Source organism: Liolophura sinensis, chromosome 6 (genome assembly GCF_032854445.1).
Source record: "Liolophura sinensis isolate JHLJ2023 chromosome 6, CUHK_Ljap_v2, whole genome shotgun sequence".
Taxonomy (NCBI): domain Eukaryota; kingdom Metazoa; phylum Mollusca; class Polyplacophora; order Chitonida; family Chitonidae; genus Liolophura; species Liolophura sinensis.
The window spans coordinates 28,022,954-28,037,284 of NC_088300.1; the positions used below are offsets into that span (position 1 = coordinate 28,022,954).

At 38.6% G+C, this 14,331-nt stretch overlaps 1 protein-coding gene across 5 annotated transcripts in view; it reads right to left on the bottom strand.

The window, feature by feature from the left end:
• Window positions 1–14,331, bottom strand: part of LOC135467628 (rho family-interacting cell polarization regulator 1-like) — a 69,208-nt gene that overhangs the window by 13,138 nt on the left and 41,739 nt on the right. For 3 of the 5 annotated variants that reach the window (XM_064745407.1, XM_064745408.1, XM_064745405.1), the window contains 7 exons: window positions 10,063–10,375; window positions 8,785–8,857; window positions 7,838–7,861; window positions 5,481–5,534; window positions 3,372–3,420; window positions 2,768–2,803; window positions 567–661 (listed from right to left, as the gene is read on the bottom strand). In XM_064745407.1, coding sequence (XP_064601477.1) covers window positions 567–661; window positions 2,768–2,803; window positions 3,372–3,420; window positions 5,481–5,534; window positions 7,838–7,861; window positions 8,785–8,857; window positions 10,063–10,364 — 633 coding nt within the window. In that variant the 5' untranslated portion in view covers window positions 10,365–10,375. Of the gene's footprint in view, window positions 1–566; window positions 662–2,767; window positions 2,804–3,371; window positions 3,421–5,480; window positions 5,535–7,837; window positions 7,862–8,784; window positions 8,858–10,062; window positions 10,376–10,750; window positions 10,829–14,331 lie in introns of those variants that run through there. The other 2 variants (XM_064745409.1, XM_064745406.1) reach the window with 2 other exon arrangements.

Genomic DNA, 14,331 nt, shown 5'->3' on the forward strand with positions numbered 1-14,331 from the left:
AAAAACCTTCACAGTTTAGAGTCACTGACATTCTTATCATATTCACAGAGATTGAGGAATAAATAAACGGAAGAAATTTTTATCTGGTTCCCATGTTATGTTTGATATAATACATTAGTGAAATAAATTCAAGACTATTTTGTAAATCAAGTCAATCAATCTTCTCTGTCAATGCATTCATTAATGGTTTTATACATACAGATAATACGGATAATTAAAACTGCCAGTTTTGTTTGCGCATGTAGTCAAAGCCTTTTCTCCACATGTACAATATATACATATAGACAAATAAAAGCAGAAAAAAAAAATATACATGCTATGTAAAACAGTATCAAACCCATTAAAATTAACTTCTGATCATGTCACTTCCTTGTCCTCAACCTGTGTAATTACCACGCTTTTAATCAATAACAACCGGAGTGTGCCTGCTGGACTTGTTTGATCTGTTCTTAACTCTGCTGTTATTTACAGCTGAAGACGGAGGTGTGAAGCCAGCTCACAAACAGGTTGTTTATTCTGGTAGTGGGTCAGTCTGTTCTAAGACTGGAGCTCACAGCTCAACTTACCTGCGTACATTCCTTGTAACCATATTTCACATTATTGAGTGGGTCCTTCGTTCTGCCAGGGGAGGCCACATAAGCACGAGCCATCGTGCGCACACCTACAATCATGTATGAACGTTGATGAAATACAAAACAAAACCTTGAAACCAAACATACTCTGAACAGGAAGCATGTGTATGTAAAATAGGATTTTTGGTAAATTTTCTTCGTGCAAACTGTATAAACGTTTTCATCCTACCCAAGACATTTTATTTTTATTTCATGAACATGGACAAAAATCATAATATAAAGAACCAGGCTAAAAATCTAACACAGCAGAATGTTTCTTTTTCTTTTTTCTTTCTTTTAATTAGCCTAATGAAGTTATCAAACTTTGGTCTCAGTTTACATACATGTAAATGTACTAAATGTACGAACACTACAGCAGACCAAGGCCTATTTAAGCAAGCACAGTGAAGTAAATTTAATTAATCAGATAAAGATGATTAACTCTTCACCATTAATTATGAATATTCATAAGACTTAAAAACTAGGCTTTTCAATAATAGGCTAATGATGTTATCACGACAGAATAGAGGAAAGATTAGGCATGAAGTTCCTGATAGTACACAAATTACCTAAGGATATATCATCCTAGGGTTACAGTTATAGGAATGCTTCCGTTGCTGACTCTGATAGCATTATTTAATCAACAGCAGCAGTAAAGGATGTGTAACCCGAGGCTATGCTAATGACATGATAAATGTTATGTTGATAGATAAGTTCTCAAAGCAAGTCAGTCTTAAGCACTACACCTCACAACATGGCTAACAGAAAACCTACAGGTGTCCATGTACTACTAGTCATCAAGTCAGGTACTAGGTACAAGTCCATTCATTTTACACGCTGACAGACGCGGGCCAAAACTGATGGAGCAAAAGAGCATCCAAGCCAGCAGGAATTCAAGTGAATAGAGAGAGAAATCAATAGTTATCAGGTTCAACCTGTTTCTAATGGAGGAAGCATGTTGACATGGCCAGCTGCTTTGATACAGGGTTCCTATATAGCCTAGTATGATGTATCGGTGTACACCTGGGGAAAAACCCATCACACATTAACACCCAGTGAATGATAACACATTTTAACAACACAAAAACTGAAGGGGTATGAATAGCTCTTGAGCCAAGTACAGGTGATATGCAATACAGGGTAAATCAAAAAACTGCGTTGCCAGGATATAACAAGGTAGTCTGGCGCCAAGAGAGGTGAAGAGGATCACATACAAGACAAAAATACTTAGTTCATAATGACAACCTAATTTGTTACAAAATCCAAGGGATGTTTCTGCTGATTTAATCATAAATTTTTTTTATTTTTTCATTTCTTTTTCTTTTTTACTATTTTATTTACATAGTATCCTAAATGAAATAACTGTACACAGCTAAAAAAAACAAATGCAGTAGCACAGAAAGGTTAAGTAAAAAAAAAGAGAATGTTTCCAATCACCGTGAACATTGCACAAGGCCTCCCAGGCCATGGATAAAAATCACTAAAAGGGCCGTTTAGGATGAAATGGACAAGCAAGGTCATACTGTCCCATGTCTATGACTGTACAGTGTACATTATTAATATATAGATCGGGCCTCACGCAGCTTTGAGGATAATGCAGGCTTTAAAAATTAATGCCACTGATAGTTCATCACACCCTAACCTATGGAGGTTACTGTCTTATTACATCCTACATCCAAATCTAATGTTATATTTGGCTTCAGCTTTTGTCTTTCCTTCTTGCAGGAAATGAAACGGGAAACCATTCCACAACAGAACTTTCAAAATGATGAAGGGGGTGGGAGGAGGAAACAAAAAATGGTATAAATGAAAGCATGTGCACACAATGTAGTAAAAATTGGTGGATTACAATGTGCTGATTACAACCCACAGACAGACACGCACAACGCAGTCATGAGAACACAGGGGATATATTAACTGAAGGGTTATAAACACTAAAGGCATCACCACTCAAGGTGTGTTTTACAAGAAGCAAATGGCCTGTGAAAACTTTCAACGGACACTTTTTTTCAATGTTGCTGCTGTCTTATGGGGCTTCACCCAGACAATTTCTATTTACAGAGGAAAATGTCCGTACAAAGTTCAGTGGTATTGGCCTGATGAGATGAAGTAGGTTAGAGAGAGAAAGCCAAGTGCACCAGTGTTACAAATCATACCGCCAGCATGCTGTTTGTAGACGTGGGGGCTTAGATCTGGGAGGAAGAAACATGCCAACACAATCAGGGGGGTGCCAAAGTCAGACATACGCAAATATGACACAGTTTACAGAACAAATGCTGGACATACAGCATGGTGAAAAAAAAAAAACGAATACGTTACTGAGAGTTTCAGCTTCACATGCTCTACTCAGGACGACAGCAACAAACTAAACCACACTGAAAGACTTGGCACTATGAATAATCCTTGAAAAACAATTTATACCAATTAAAAAGTTTAATTTCTTGATAATCAGAATCTGTAACAGTAAGTTCCAATTAAGCCACAGTGAATCACAGCATAAACTGTACATTTTTGTTTTGTTTTGTTTGTTATTTTTGAAAAATTCTATGTTACCCTGCAGTCTTTTTCCCCTTTCACAAAAGCTCACTACAGTGTAATTTACAGGTGCCCTTAACATTGTTACCACATGCATCATCAAAAGCCAGCCATCTCAGATGTACACAAGTTTTAACCACCAGCCATACTGCAGCAACTCATGCAGAATGTCTTCAAATATTTATCCTTTACAGGCAAATGTGAATATGAAGAGATCATGCTTACCCTCTCTCAACTGCTGATTTAACAGGTAACAGTCATGAAGTTCATCAATCTGAAGAAAAAATCAGTACATTCTCTTTATTGAGATACATTTCGGAGATGGCTTCCTGTATGAAGAGACAGGGCTTCATACAAGTGTATGTATGTAGCAAGCTCCTGTTTTATGATTATCACCCATATCTCATGTCCTGTTTTGGGGGGTTTTTTTTCTTAAACAAATCAGTGCAGGCCCCATGAATTTAGCATTCTTTATTACATTGCCCGTAATTTGCAAACCCTTGTGGCTTTTCATATGTTGATTAATAATACCCTTTCCATCAAACAAACATGTCTATTAAAACACACCACTGTCCCACCCACAGCTGAAGAAAAACAATGAGACTAGTTTGGAAAGGCTGCAGAATGCGTCTTGAGGCAAGCCTGGCTGACAGGGTAAGGGAGATTATAGAGAAGACATGGCAGATTTACAGGTATATGAGGCAGCAATGCAGGCTTCTTAGCAACGTGGGGGGAACATGTCTTCACAGCTGTACGCTAAAATCTACAGGCCTGACTGACTCTAATTTCTCCTGCTCAAAGATTGGCACAGTGTGAGCGGGAATTCTCCCTTCACTTGACCTCTCACTGCTGAGCTAATCTCAGCTAATCCCCCTGATGAGGAGAGCAGAGGTAACAAGGGCAGCTTTGTCGATTGGCTACTGGCCCATCATGGCCATACATTACCCACATAATTTGTAATCCTTAGCCAAACATTAGGCCCACTTACATCACTGCAGTTTTTTCTCAAGAGAAAAAAAAAATTACCCTGCCCAGCAGCATGAAGAGAGGAAAGTTATTTGAAAGCACAAGGAAATGTGCTAGCTGTACAGCTCAGTGATACGTTTTGGTCTTTTTCAGGTTGTTGAAAGTCATAATGTGGTATTCATCACTATTTTCTGTTCAAAAACTTTGAGCAGGCTGAAGGGAAAACGACATACTTCCCAATCTTAATAAAATTTAAAACGCAAATGAATAGGTATGCACAACAAAATATTGGCATTTTTGAGTTTTGTGTGTTCATTGTAATAGTTTAGTGTGGGAGCCAGGTCTCCTCCCATTTCTACACCTGAATGAATGATTGACCAGTGTATTATTTATAACATTGGCAAAATTCCATGATCTCCCAATTCCAAAGGCCAACAAGAGTTTCTGTACATCAAAATATGACTGTCATGGTACAGTTAAAAACTCACTCATCCACCAGACCTGGCGCTGAGGATCAAAATACGGGAAAAACATAGCACTGTCTCTTTAAATGAATGTTTTGTTTTTTTTCACTTGTTGACACAAAAAACCTCACAAAAAGGGACATTAAAGCGATGTGACTCCGCTTTCGGGTAGACTTTAAATGTGAGCAAATTAGTTTGGTGGATAAAAAATATACACATACATGTACCAACATGACCTGTACGCCAGGAAGCAACAGTTAGGTTTAGGTCTATGTCCCAAAAGACCACTTTAAAAATTCAAATATAAACATTCATCAGTGGTATATATTCCTACATATAACAGTTAATTTAGAAAAACCCACAATTTATGGAGGCAAGTCATATTGTGAATGAAGTCATGTTCTGCTCATATATGACCACATGCAGTTTTCATTTTACTTTAACATGTGTTCACTGGCAAATTGCAAAGAATTATGCCTTATTTAACTGAAATAGCATCAAGTTTAACACAAAACTGGGTCAGTGGAGCCATGAGAACATAAAATGTAGACTTCCGATCTTACCTAAAATACCTAATATGTAAAGTGCAGCCTGGATTGGGTTCAAACCAGTAAAACGTGAGTGAGACTGATTCAAGTTGTCAGGGGTGTGATGGTGAAGCAGAGATTGCCCAGTCAGGACTTCCCTGTGGCAGTGCACTTAATATCAGGCTACATGATCAACAGATGATGACCCATGGCACACATCACCAGGGCCTGTCACTGTAGTTTAAATATAAACATGGTCATCAGTATACAAGCCTGACCTGACAAATCAAGTCCTCTGTAGCAGCTAGGTTACACTTAAGGGCTATTGTACAGGTAACATACTGGCGTGGTTTAATAACATGTATATAGGTACTTACCGTTGACAGGTGAAATTCTAGTCTCTTCAGGTGACGCTCAGCAACTTTCACTTGCTGAAACCACAAAAAAATACATTTCACATTCACAGAAGGGTAATAAAAAGAGTGGTATAACTGACAAATAATACACTTGTGCAATAGAATTACAAGTACTCTCCATATCGAGTACAGTTCACTTAGCTGAGAAATGTGTTTACACCCCCAAAAATTTGTGAATATTTCAAATAAATATTCTTTTGCTTGAGAAGTATTTTGGAGAAAGGATTATTTGTTATTACTGAACAAATGAATGTTTTTTTTTACCTGAAATTTTAAAAGGACAGTTACTTATTTTGCCTCATTCTGAGAGCTCTACTGATCTAGAAAAAAAGGGCGTTTTAAAGTTTGTTTTGCGGGTAGGATCAGACGCAAATTTAGTATTTTATGCCCTTTGCTCTAAAAATGCAACTTTTTGTGGACAAATTTTTAGTGCAAGTATGTCACAGAACTGCTGCGTTATTCTCTAACCAACGGACAGGAATAGTTTTTGTCCCTATGATCGTATGTGTTAAAACATTATACAACATTTATTCAGACCAAAAAAGTGCAATGTGAGGACAGGAGATGTGTTACGATAAAACAGCAAGATTTATCAGAACATAATAGCAGTGACAGGAATTGTTGGCTGGAAAAAACCTCTCCCACTGACATGCTGATCTTCACTATCACCTTATGTTTTTTCTTCCACTTAAAAATCCACATAAAATATTACAACAGATTATTTTTGGTGAAGGAGAATTTATCTGTGTTAATAGAAAGTGTCATGATTTCGTACACAACTGATCATCTATTCTCATAATAATGTCTTTCTAATACATGTATATGTGCTTTATTTGTGGTTCCAGAAACAACTGACACGGCTTGTGAGGTTTTCTTGTATAACTGCTCTAAGTATAGCCTCTGAGACTTTTAGGGAACTGGGAAAAGGTCACGAGAAAAGGAATGTGCAAGAAATGTATCTGTAAAGTGACAAAAAACATGAGGAGACAGTAGCTGGTAGCGAGTTCAGTGTTACCACAGTGAGGGAATGTTATGGTTAGCAAGACAATGACACAGTTAGGCATTCTTCACCAGGACATCACCAGGAATTAGCATGCTGGTTCAGCAAGTCTACTCTAAGCTTATACCCCTCCAGGCAAAACATCATTGCAGAAATTTTACACTGACATGACTGAGGCCCTCAACGTGGTAAAGACTGGCAAATACCAGTGTGGAAGAGAAAAGCATGGGCTGCAGCCTAAATACCAAGTCTTCATTCATGTATATATACATGTATATTTCAAACCCAAAGGTTAAGAAGTTAAAATCCTCTCTGTGAAAGAAAAGTAGTTCCAAAAGTATAACCAAAGTCATAAAATGAGACATTTTTTTAACAGGATCAATGCAGGTGCCATAAATATTCCTTTGCTGAATTAGTCAATTTTAGAGAAAAGAAAGGGTGTACAGTGTTTCACAAAAAATGTTCAGTTACTGGAAAACAGCTACATTTTCATGAAGAAGGAAGCCAAGATTAAACACATGACCATTAGCTCATTAATCACCTAAATATCACTTCAATAAATTCTACCAGTAACATGCAACTATGGATGCAGTCTGAAAGGATGCATAGAATTCATAAGACTTTGAAAACTAAAATGTATTGTTCATGTCAGGGCACACATGACCTTCACAGAAATTACAAAATAACCAGTCCTGATCAGGCAACATTCCTCTAATATTCCAAAACATGCACTGTGCTGTCAAATCTGTTGAGGGTTTGGGATATACTGTGGTGTTTAAAAAGTACAGGCAATAACAGCCAAGAGCAAATAAACACCTGAATGAAACAAATAGTCTTGCAAGTCAAAGACAGATAAACAGGCAGGCATGCAAGTGCTGGTGAATATTTTCGCTCATCTAAAGTAAATAAACTTTGTACACATTAGTATCTTTGAGATTTGACAGCGTCATTTATGATAAAGTGTCCTTGTAGCATTGCCTGTCAAGCTTCAATCATACTACACATATTAACAACAACATGCAGTAAACCTCATCAGATTGGGAGGCTTTAGTGAACATGATATTATTGTAGAAGAAAGCTGTAGGACAGAAAGGATAGCATGGTAGGCTGGCCTTCATACATGATAGAATTAAAATAAAACTGTCATTAAAGCGATATGGATGTAAGTGGAACGGTTTATGTGTACATGCGAGTACATCTGTGTATATCCATGGATAAGCGGTCAGAGGTTATAACACGCAAATATCAGGGCCTCAGGGCTAGAGTCATTTGCAGACTATCAACACAACCAGACACGCATGAGTGAAAAACAAATTACCTTATCTGTCTCAAAACATTTGCCCTGAAAAATCAAAACAGATGAAAAATTGAATTTCAGTCCTGAACACTGAATCAATCCGTCAACATAAATAGCTCAGTTCAGGTCAGGTCAAAGAGTCAGCTACGGCAGAGAAAATAGTTCTCCACTCATTCAAACCCTAGAGCTTATATCGCCCTTGATATTCTACTGTGTAAACCATCTCTAAAGATATTTTATTTCCCATCATGCCCATTTCAATACATGTCTACTCAAACTTAAAATAGATTCTTCAAAACCACACACATGAATTTCAACTGAAATCAAATCAAGTTAGCTTTCTCCAAGTTCATTTTATTCATTTACTATTTAAAGGTTATTTTTTATCTGTCATGATGATGTCCAAAAGAAAACCCTAAAACAAATAATTCTATGAAAACCATCAAATTTAGGAATGTACTCCAGTTCTTTTTTTGTTCATCAATAAAATTTTATGTAGGTAGTAATCAAAAGCTGATCAATAAGGTCACGTTTTGAAATCTACTCTTGGCTACAGCTTTGTGGGGAGCCCAAAGAGATCCAGTGTTTTCCTCTTTGTGCTGCCCATTTTATTTCACCCATTAACCCAGGGCTACTTGTTCAAATGTGTATTAGCAGTTAATACCGACATTTACTTTAGTCTGGACAAAAGCCCCGTAAGTTTGGCATTAGAGCAAGACCGGTATTAAGATTAAGAGAGAAAATGGTTTCAAAATTAACTGATATGAGCTTCCAATGCAGGTGTCAAGTCTCACACATGTTTAAATGTCCATATTTGGAAGTTTATACAACAACAATACGCTCGTATTGCGCATACATGTACCTGTGACAAATATGTGAGTACTCCAGCTACAGGTAAGTATACCATCTCTGAGTGTGGGTGGGGCAGATGAGTGATGGGAGGGGCCCTAATAATACACCTGACATACCTGAGCTGTGGATGTGTTAGGGTCACTCCCTTGCAACAGGGCTATGTCCTCCTCTGTGGCCACAATAAACTCCCTGTCAATACAAATAACACATAGGTTACAGTTCAGTCACTTAAACAGTCATACAAGTATTGCAGTAACTTAAGCTATGAGCCTAAATTTATATAAATACCACTTAAACATTACTAAAAGATACCTTTTAAGCAAACATAACAATCTCTTAATAAGCAGCTGGGGCCTCCGTGGCTCAGTCGGTTAGCGCGCTAGCGCAGCGTAATGACCCAGAAGCCTCTCACCAATGCGGTCGCTGTGAGTTCAAGACCAGGTCATGCTGCCTTCCTCTTCGGCCGTACGTGGGAAGGTCTGCCAGCAACCTGCGGATGGTCGTGGGTTTCCCCCGGACTCTGCCCGGTTTCCACCCACCATAATGCTGGCCGCCGTCGTATAAGTGAAATATTCTTGAGTACGGCGTAAAACACCAATCAAAAAAAAAAAAAAAAAAAATAATAAGCAGCTGCACAGACTTTCACCAAATGTAATAAAATACATACATACATAATTGCAGGCCTATACAGTAATTATGCAGCACGAAATAAATAAACAACTAATCATTAAAAACCTTTAAAAAGTTTCACTTTAAGTTGTTTTTATTCACAATCTGAACAAGAATGCAATTTACAATAATTGACATAAATAATGTATCTTAAAATGTACCTTAATTTCTTCATTTCAAATCCTATTAAATCCAAACAGATCTTTTACCCTTCATTTTTCCTTTTCATTTCCTCTTCCTTTCATATTTTTTTAAAGGGGGGGGGGGGGGGGGTAGAAGTTTAAGTAAATAAGTAAATGACTGAAACGGCCTACAGTGAGGTTGAATACAAATGTAAGACTATCATCACAGCAGGTACATATCCTGCCCCAATCTCCCAAGGTTCACCACATGTGGGATACACTATTCATGGGTGGGGACCAGCACATTAAATATGGACAGCTACGTCACAGCTGACAGCTATAAGTAAGTCAGGCCAAAAACAAACACAGCACACGCATTCATGTGCTGTAGTACAGGAGGATGGTAGCAGAAAAACATACATGCTGGTTTTTCCTGTGTAGTTCCTTGTAATCGTCGTAATATTAAGAAAACATACAGAGCTGCTAGAGTATACCTACTGTATGTCTATAAATGACAACCACTCTATATACACACGTACAGCAGATCCACGTCGGAAAATAATGTACAAATAACTGACTACACCACAAAATACATGTACATACCTTATGCCTTTTTTAACACTTTCAAACATGAGAGCAGCACGACTGGGCCGTGGTATTTTGGGGATCTTTGGTGATTTCTTGAAGCTAAATCCCAAAGTTTTGGCTGCCGGGGAGGGTTTCACATACTGGGGGCTCCGGCGTATGTTCTGCCCCAGTATGGGTGTGGATTGTGCCGACTGGATACGGGGATTTGCCATGCCTCCAAATGAATGGCTTCTAGCAACAGCAACACTTCGGTGATGATTTGCTTGATTATGAGGCTCCTTAACGGACATATCCCTACTGTAATCCTTGTGCGTCATTGGGCCTGAAACTGGACCAAAAAAAAATAAAACATCCATCAGTCAAACAGTACACTTTTCTCTCAGTACAAGCACTCACTTTGCAAAAAGAACATATTCACATACAGCAGAGGACCATGATCATTTCACCAGTGCTAAGTATGACAAGGAGACGTCCTCAGAAATTATGACACATAGGTACTTTGGTGGAACCACAGTTGTAAAGCTGTCAGCCGGAAGGAATACACCAGTAAAATCCAAACTAACCTGAAGAACTTAACACGCACAACTGATCAGGAAAGGCTAAACTTTATGAATGACACATATCCAACAAGGATATAAGTATGATATTAGTACACATACTGCAGTTAGGTCATACATGTACACATGCCTATCCCTGATCTTACCCAATAGTCACATCATCACACCTCTGGAATTGGTGAAAACTGTCTTACTACATTCCATACACAGTATGTGTGCTCTCCTCAGGAATGTGGACTTCTACCCCCAACTCACCCTTCTCAAGGAGCACACATTCACTGAGGGGCTCCACTCAGCCGTGCCCAGGCATTGTTAAGAAGCTTCTCTACAGGTAGATGTACTATTGTAGAGAGGTGGGCGTTTTACCAGTGGTCTGCCTGCTTGTTCATGTCACAGTCCTGTCACACAATGGCTAGCTATGTCAGAGTCAATCACTATAGATGAAGGTCAGGTACCTTTACCTGCATTACACAGAGGTGAAATGATATGGCTGCCCTACCTGTCATCAATCCTCACTCTATCTCTGCCTCACTTATCACTGCTGTCTCCTGGCCTCAAATCCCTGGCTTCTGGTGAGTAAGGCCAGATCTATTCCCCCTGACCTGACCTGTGCTTATCACAGATCAATGGTCAAAATTGACAGAGCCTCAGGGGGACAAACCTGCCCCTCACCCACAGCTTTCTTTACACAACACACCTAACACAACAAAAATGCCACAGCTTCCCAATCTAAGAGTCCCTCAGATGTAAAGGTAAAGGTAGGCTTAATTTGCTTCTGACCATTATAACAAGCCTAACTATGACACCTGCCTCACCTGTGACAATGTATAATACCAGGTAAACCAACCAACAGGCTAGCCTTCAACCAATCCACATAAACAAGAAAAAAACCCCAAAAAACAATCAACACAAGCAAGGAAGAAATCATACCAGGATACTATTTATTTTAAACAAAAATGTGTCCCCTTTATAAATGTACCCTCAGTTTAATTCTATTATCTTTGTCCCAGCTTTCCATTTCCAGTAATCACACTATTAAGATAACTATACAGGTAGATGTGTTAAAGTGCTTTTGACAAGAGCATTTGTTTGCCATAAGCCCACTAATAGGAAAATGTCAAAAAGCAGAGCAACTATTGCTTAAAAAAAGCCACTCACTAAAATAATAAGAAATATATGCAAGTAGATTACACAATATGACAATTCATGTACATTCTGATCCAGCCATGGGTGTTAAAAATACTGTAACTACACTTGATAAGAAGATAATACAGGTATAAAAATAACACAAGTATACTTGTAGGCAGCAGGTATGTGTATATACATGTATGTATTTTGTACACATGGATTTCAATGTCTTCTGCTATACCATTTAACACAGACTATAGATAATAAAAGGAACAGAATGCGTGGTCAAAAGAGCCTGAGCAACCCAAGGCACTATATTCACAGCACTAAGAATAGGAATTAGTAGATGGTAAAGGAATATAACTGATCAGTAACACTATAGCAAAGGCAACAGCCACAGACCATTTAGTATATGGTAAATTGAACATAAGTGACCATAAGAACTATGGACAGCCTCATCCTTCTTTCAGCCATCCCATCCAGTACAGACACACCCTAAGTCAAACATCGGGAGTGACATGGCTTCATCAAGAGTGCCATGGCTTCATGAAACAAGCAGAGTATTGATTAAACACTATAACATCTCAAAGAAGATCTTTTTACACTTTCTTAACTATAACGCCATACTCTAAACTTAGTCAATGTTACAGCACGAGAACCAGGCCTGGAGCATGATCTGCCATTTACATGGCATACAGCCCACATGCTTCGTGACAGGCTGAATAAAACTGTCTCTGTTCAGCCTAGGATAGCTGCCAACTGCTTATCTCTCATTCGCATACCCAAGAAGGTTTACACTGAAATTTATTTATTCTTGCAAAAGTCAAAGGAAACGTCCAGAAAATAAGAATGACATAAACATATTGAAAGCAAAGATTTTTCCCTCCATGGTCTGTGTCCTGTATGCATGTGTTTTACATTGCACAGAGAAAGACAGTGAAGCAAGTTTTAGCCATGTCAGGAATATACACACATGTACCACACATGTAGATCAACATCATGGACAGTTTTAATACGTGAATTTCCAATGTTACCACACTTTTCACTGACATCAAAACATTATATGAAAAAGAGCATCAAAACAGGTTAGAGATATAAAATAAGTCATTTGCAAGACTAGCCACAACACAGTGATTCTCACTGAATAGTTCAACAGATGATAATAGTCACAACTATTAGGATGGTATACAAAAAAGATTGTGACGGTTCAATAAATTGGAATATAGAAACATCAGGCTGTGCTGGTAGTTTCTAAGAGTTGTGGCTTTGGTCTAATGAAAAAGTCAAAACCTGTAAATTGTAACTGAATATTTTCTAACACAGAAGTCAACAGTCACAACTCAGCAAAGATAAAGATGGTGTACCGAACGATCTTCAGGAAAGATTGAGATGGTTCAATAAATCAAAATATAGAAACATCAAGCTGTGCTGGTCGTTTCTAAGAGTTGTGACTTTGGTCCAAAAAACAAAAACATTTAAAGCCTTTATATAATATTTGCATAACATGTCATCAGCAGTGTTTTGTCTCAGAGCCGACGATCCAGGGGATATCCTCAGAGTGAAGCTGTAATCAGGGTCAGTCCAAGCCTGCTGAGACAGTAATGTCATGTGACAAGGCTCATGGGGACAAACAAACAACAATACCTGTATCAGGTCAAAATCAGTCGCTAGCAGGGGGGTCTTAGCACAGGCTCTGTATGATCAACAACACAACAGCTCCATTTGTGACCAGAGCTGAAGTGGGGTCCGGGTGTTAACCCAGGGCGCTTGAACCTGTAGTTCTGGACGCCGCAGCCTTGCTGTCAACATCTCCCTCGGACCCTCTCACATGCCGCACTTTCTCCTAACCTGAACACATAGCAAACCACGTGTACACCACATTTCTCACATCACTAATCCATTCCTACATACAGAGTTATGTGAACAGCTCTCCGGCCAGCACAATAACGCACAACACTCACATAACTCTCCACACATACATGTACATTTTCTTCAGGACAAGGAGAAGCATATGGACACGTACGTCAGCACATGATAAAACAGCATTGCATCACTATATACATGTACAGCCTTAAAAAGGACTAATAAGCATCTTTTACATAAATAAAAAGTTCTAGGTTGAGATAATAGAATAAAACATCACTACCTGAAGACAGCCAATAAAAACTGTGTAACTGTAACCAATATCATTTAAGTATTATAATACAGATGATTGTATAAGTTCTTCACTGACTAAATTAACAGGAGAAATATATGCTGGGCATGCAAAAGGTACCTTTCACGCACGGGTGAGGGTTGGTGGGGGGGGGGAGCAAAAGACACACTGAAAAGCCCAATCTGAATGAACTGCTATACAGCAACTTTTAATACATGTGCTTTTTATGACACACAGGAATGTAACTTGGTACATGAAACATTATTGGCAAAATTCTTTACCAGCAAAGAATTCATGAAGCATGAAGTAAGCAACTATTTTCCATGAAGGAGGGGGAAGTAGGGCTTGATGCCTCCCAAAATAGGCAAGATCCGCCCTCATTTCTGGCAATAGGAGTGGGTTTGGCACACACGATTAGATGCAAGGCCAACAGCCGCTTCCTAC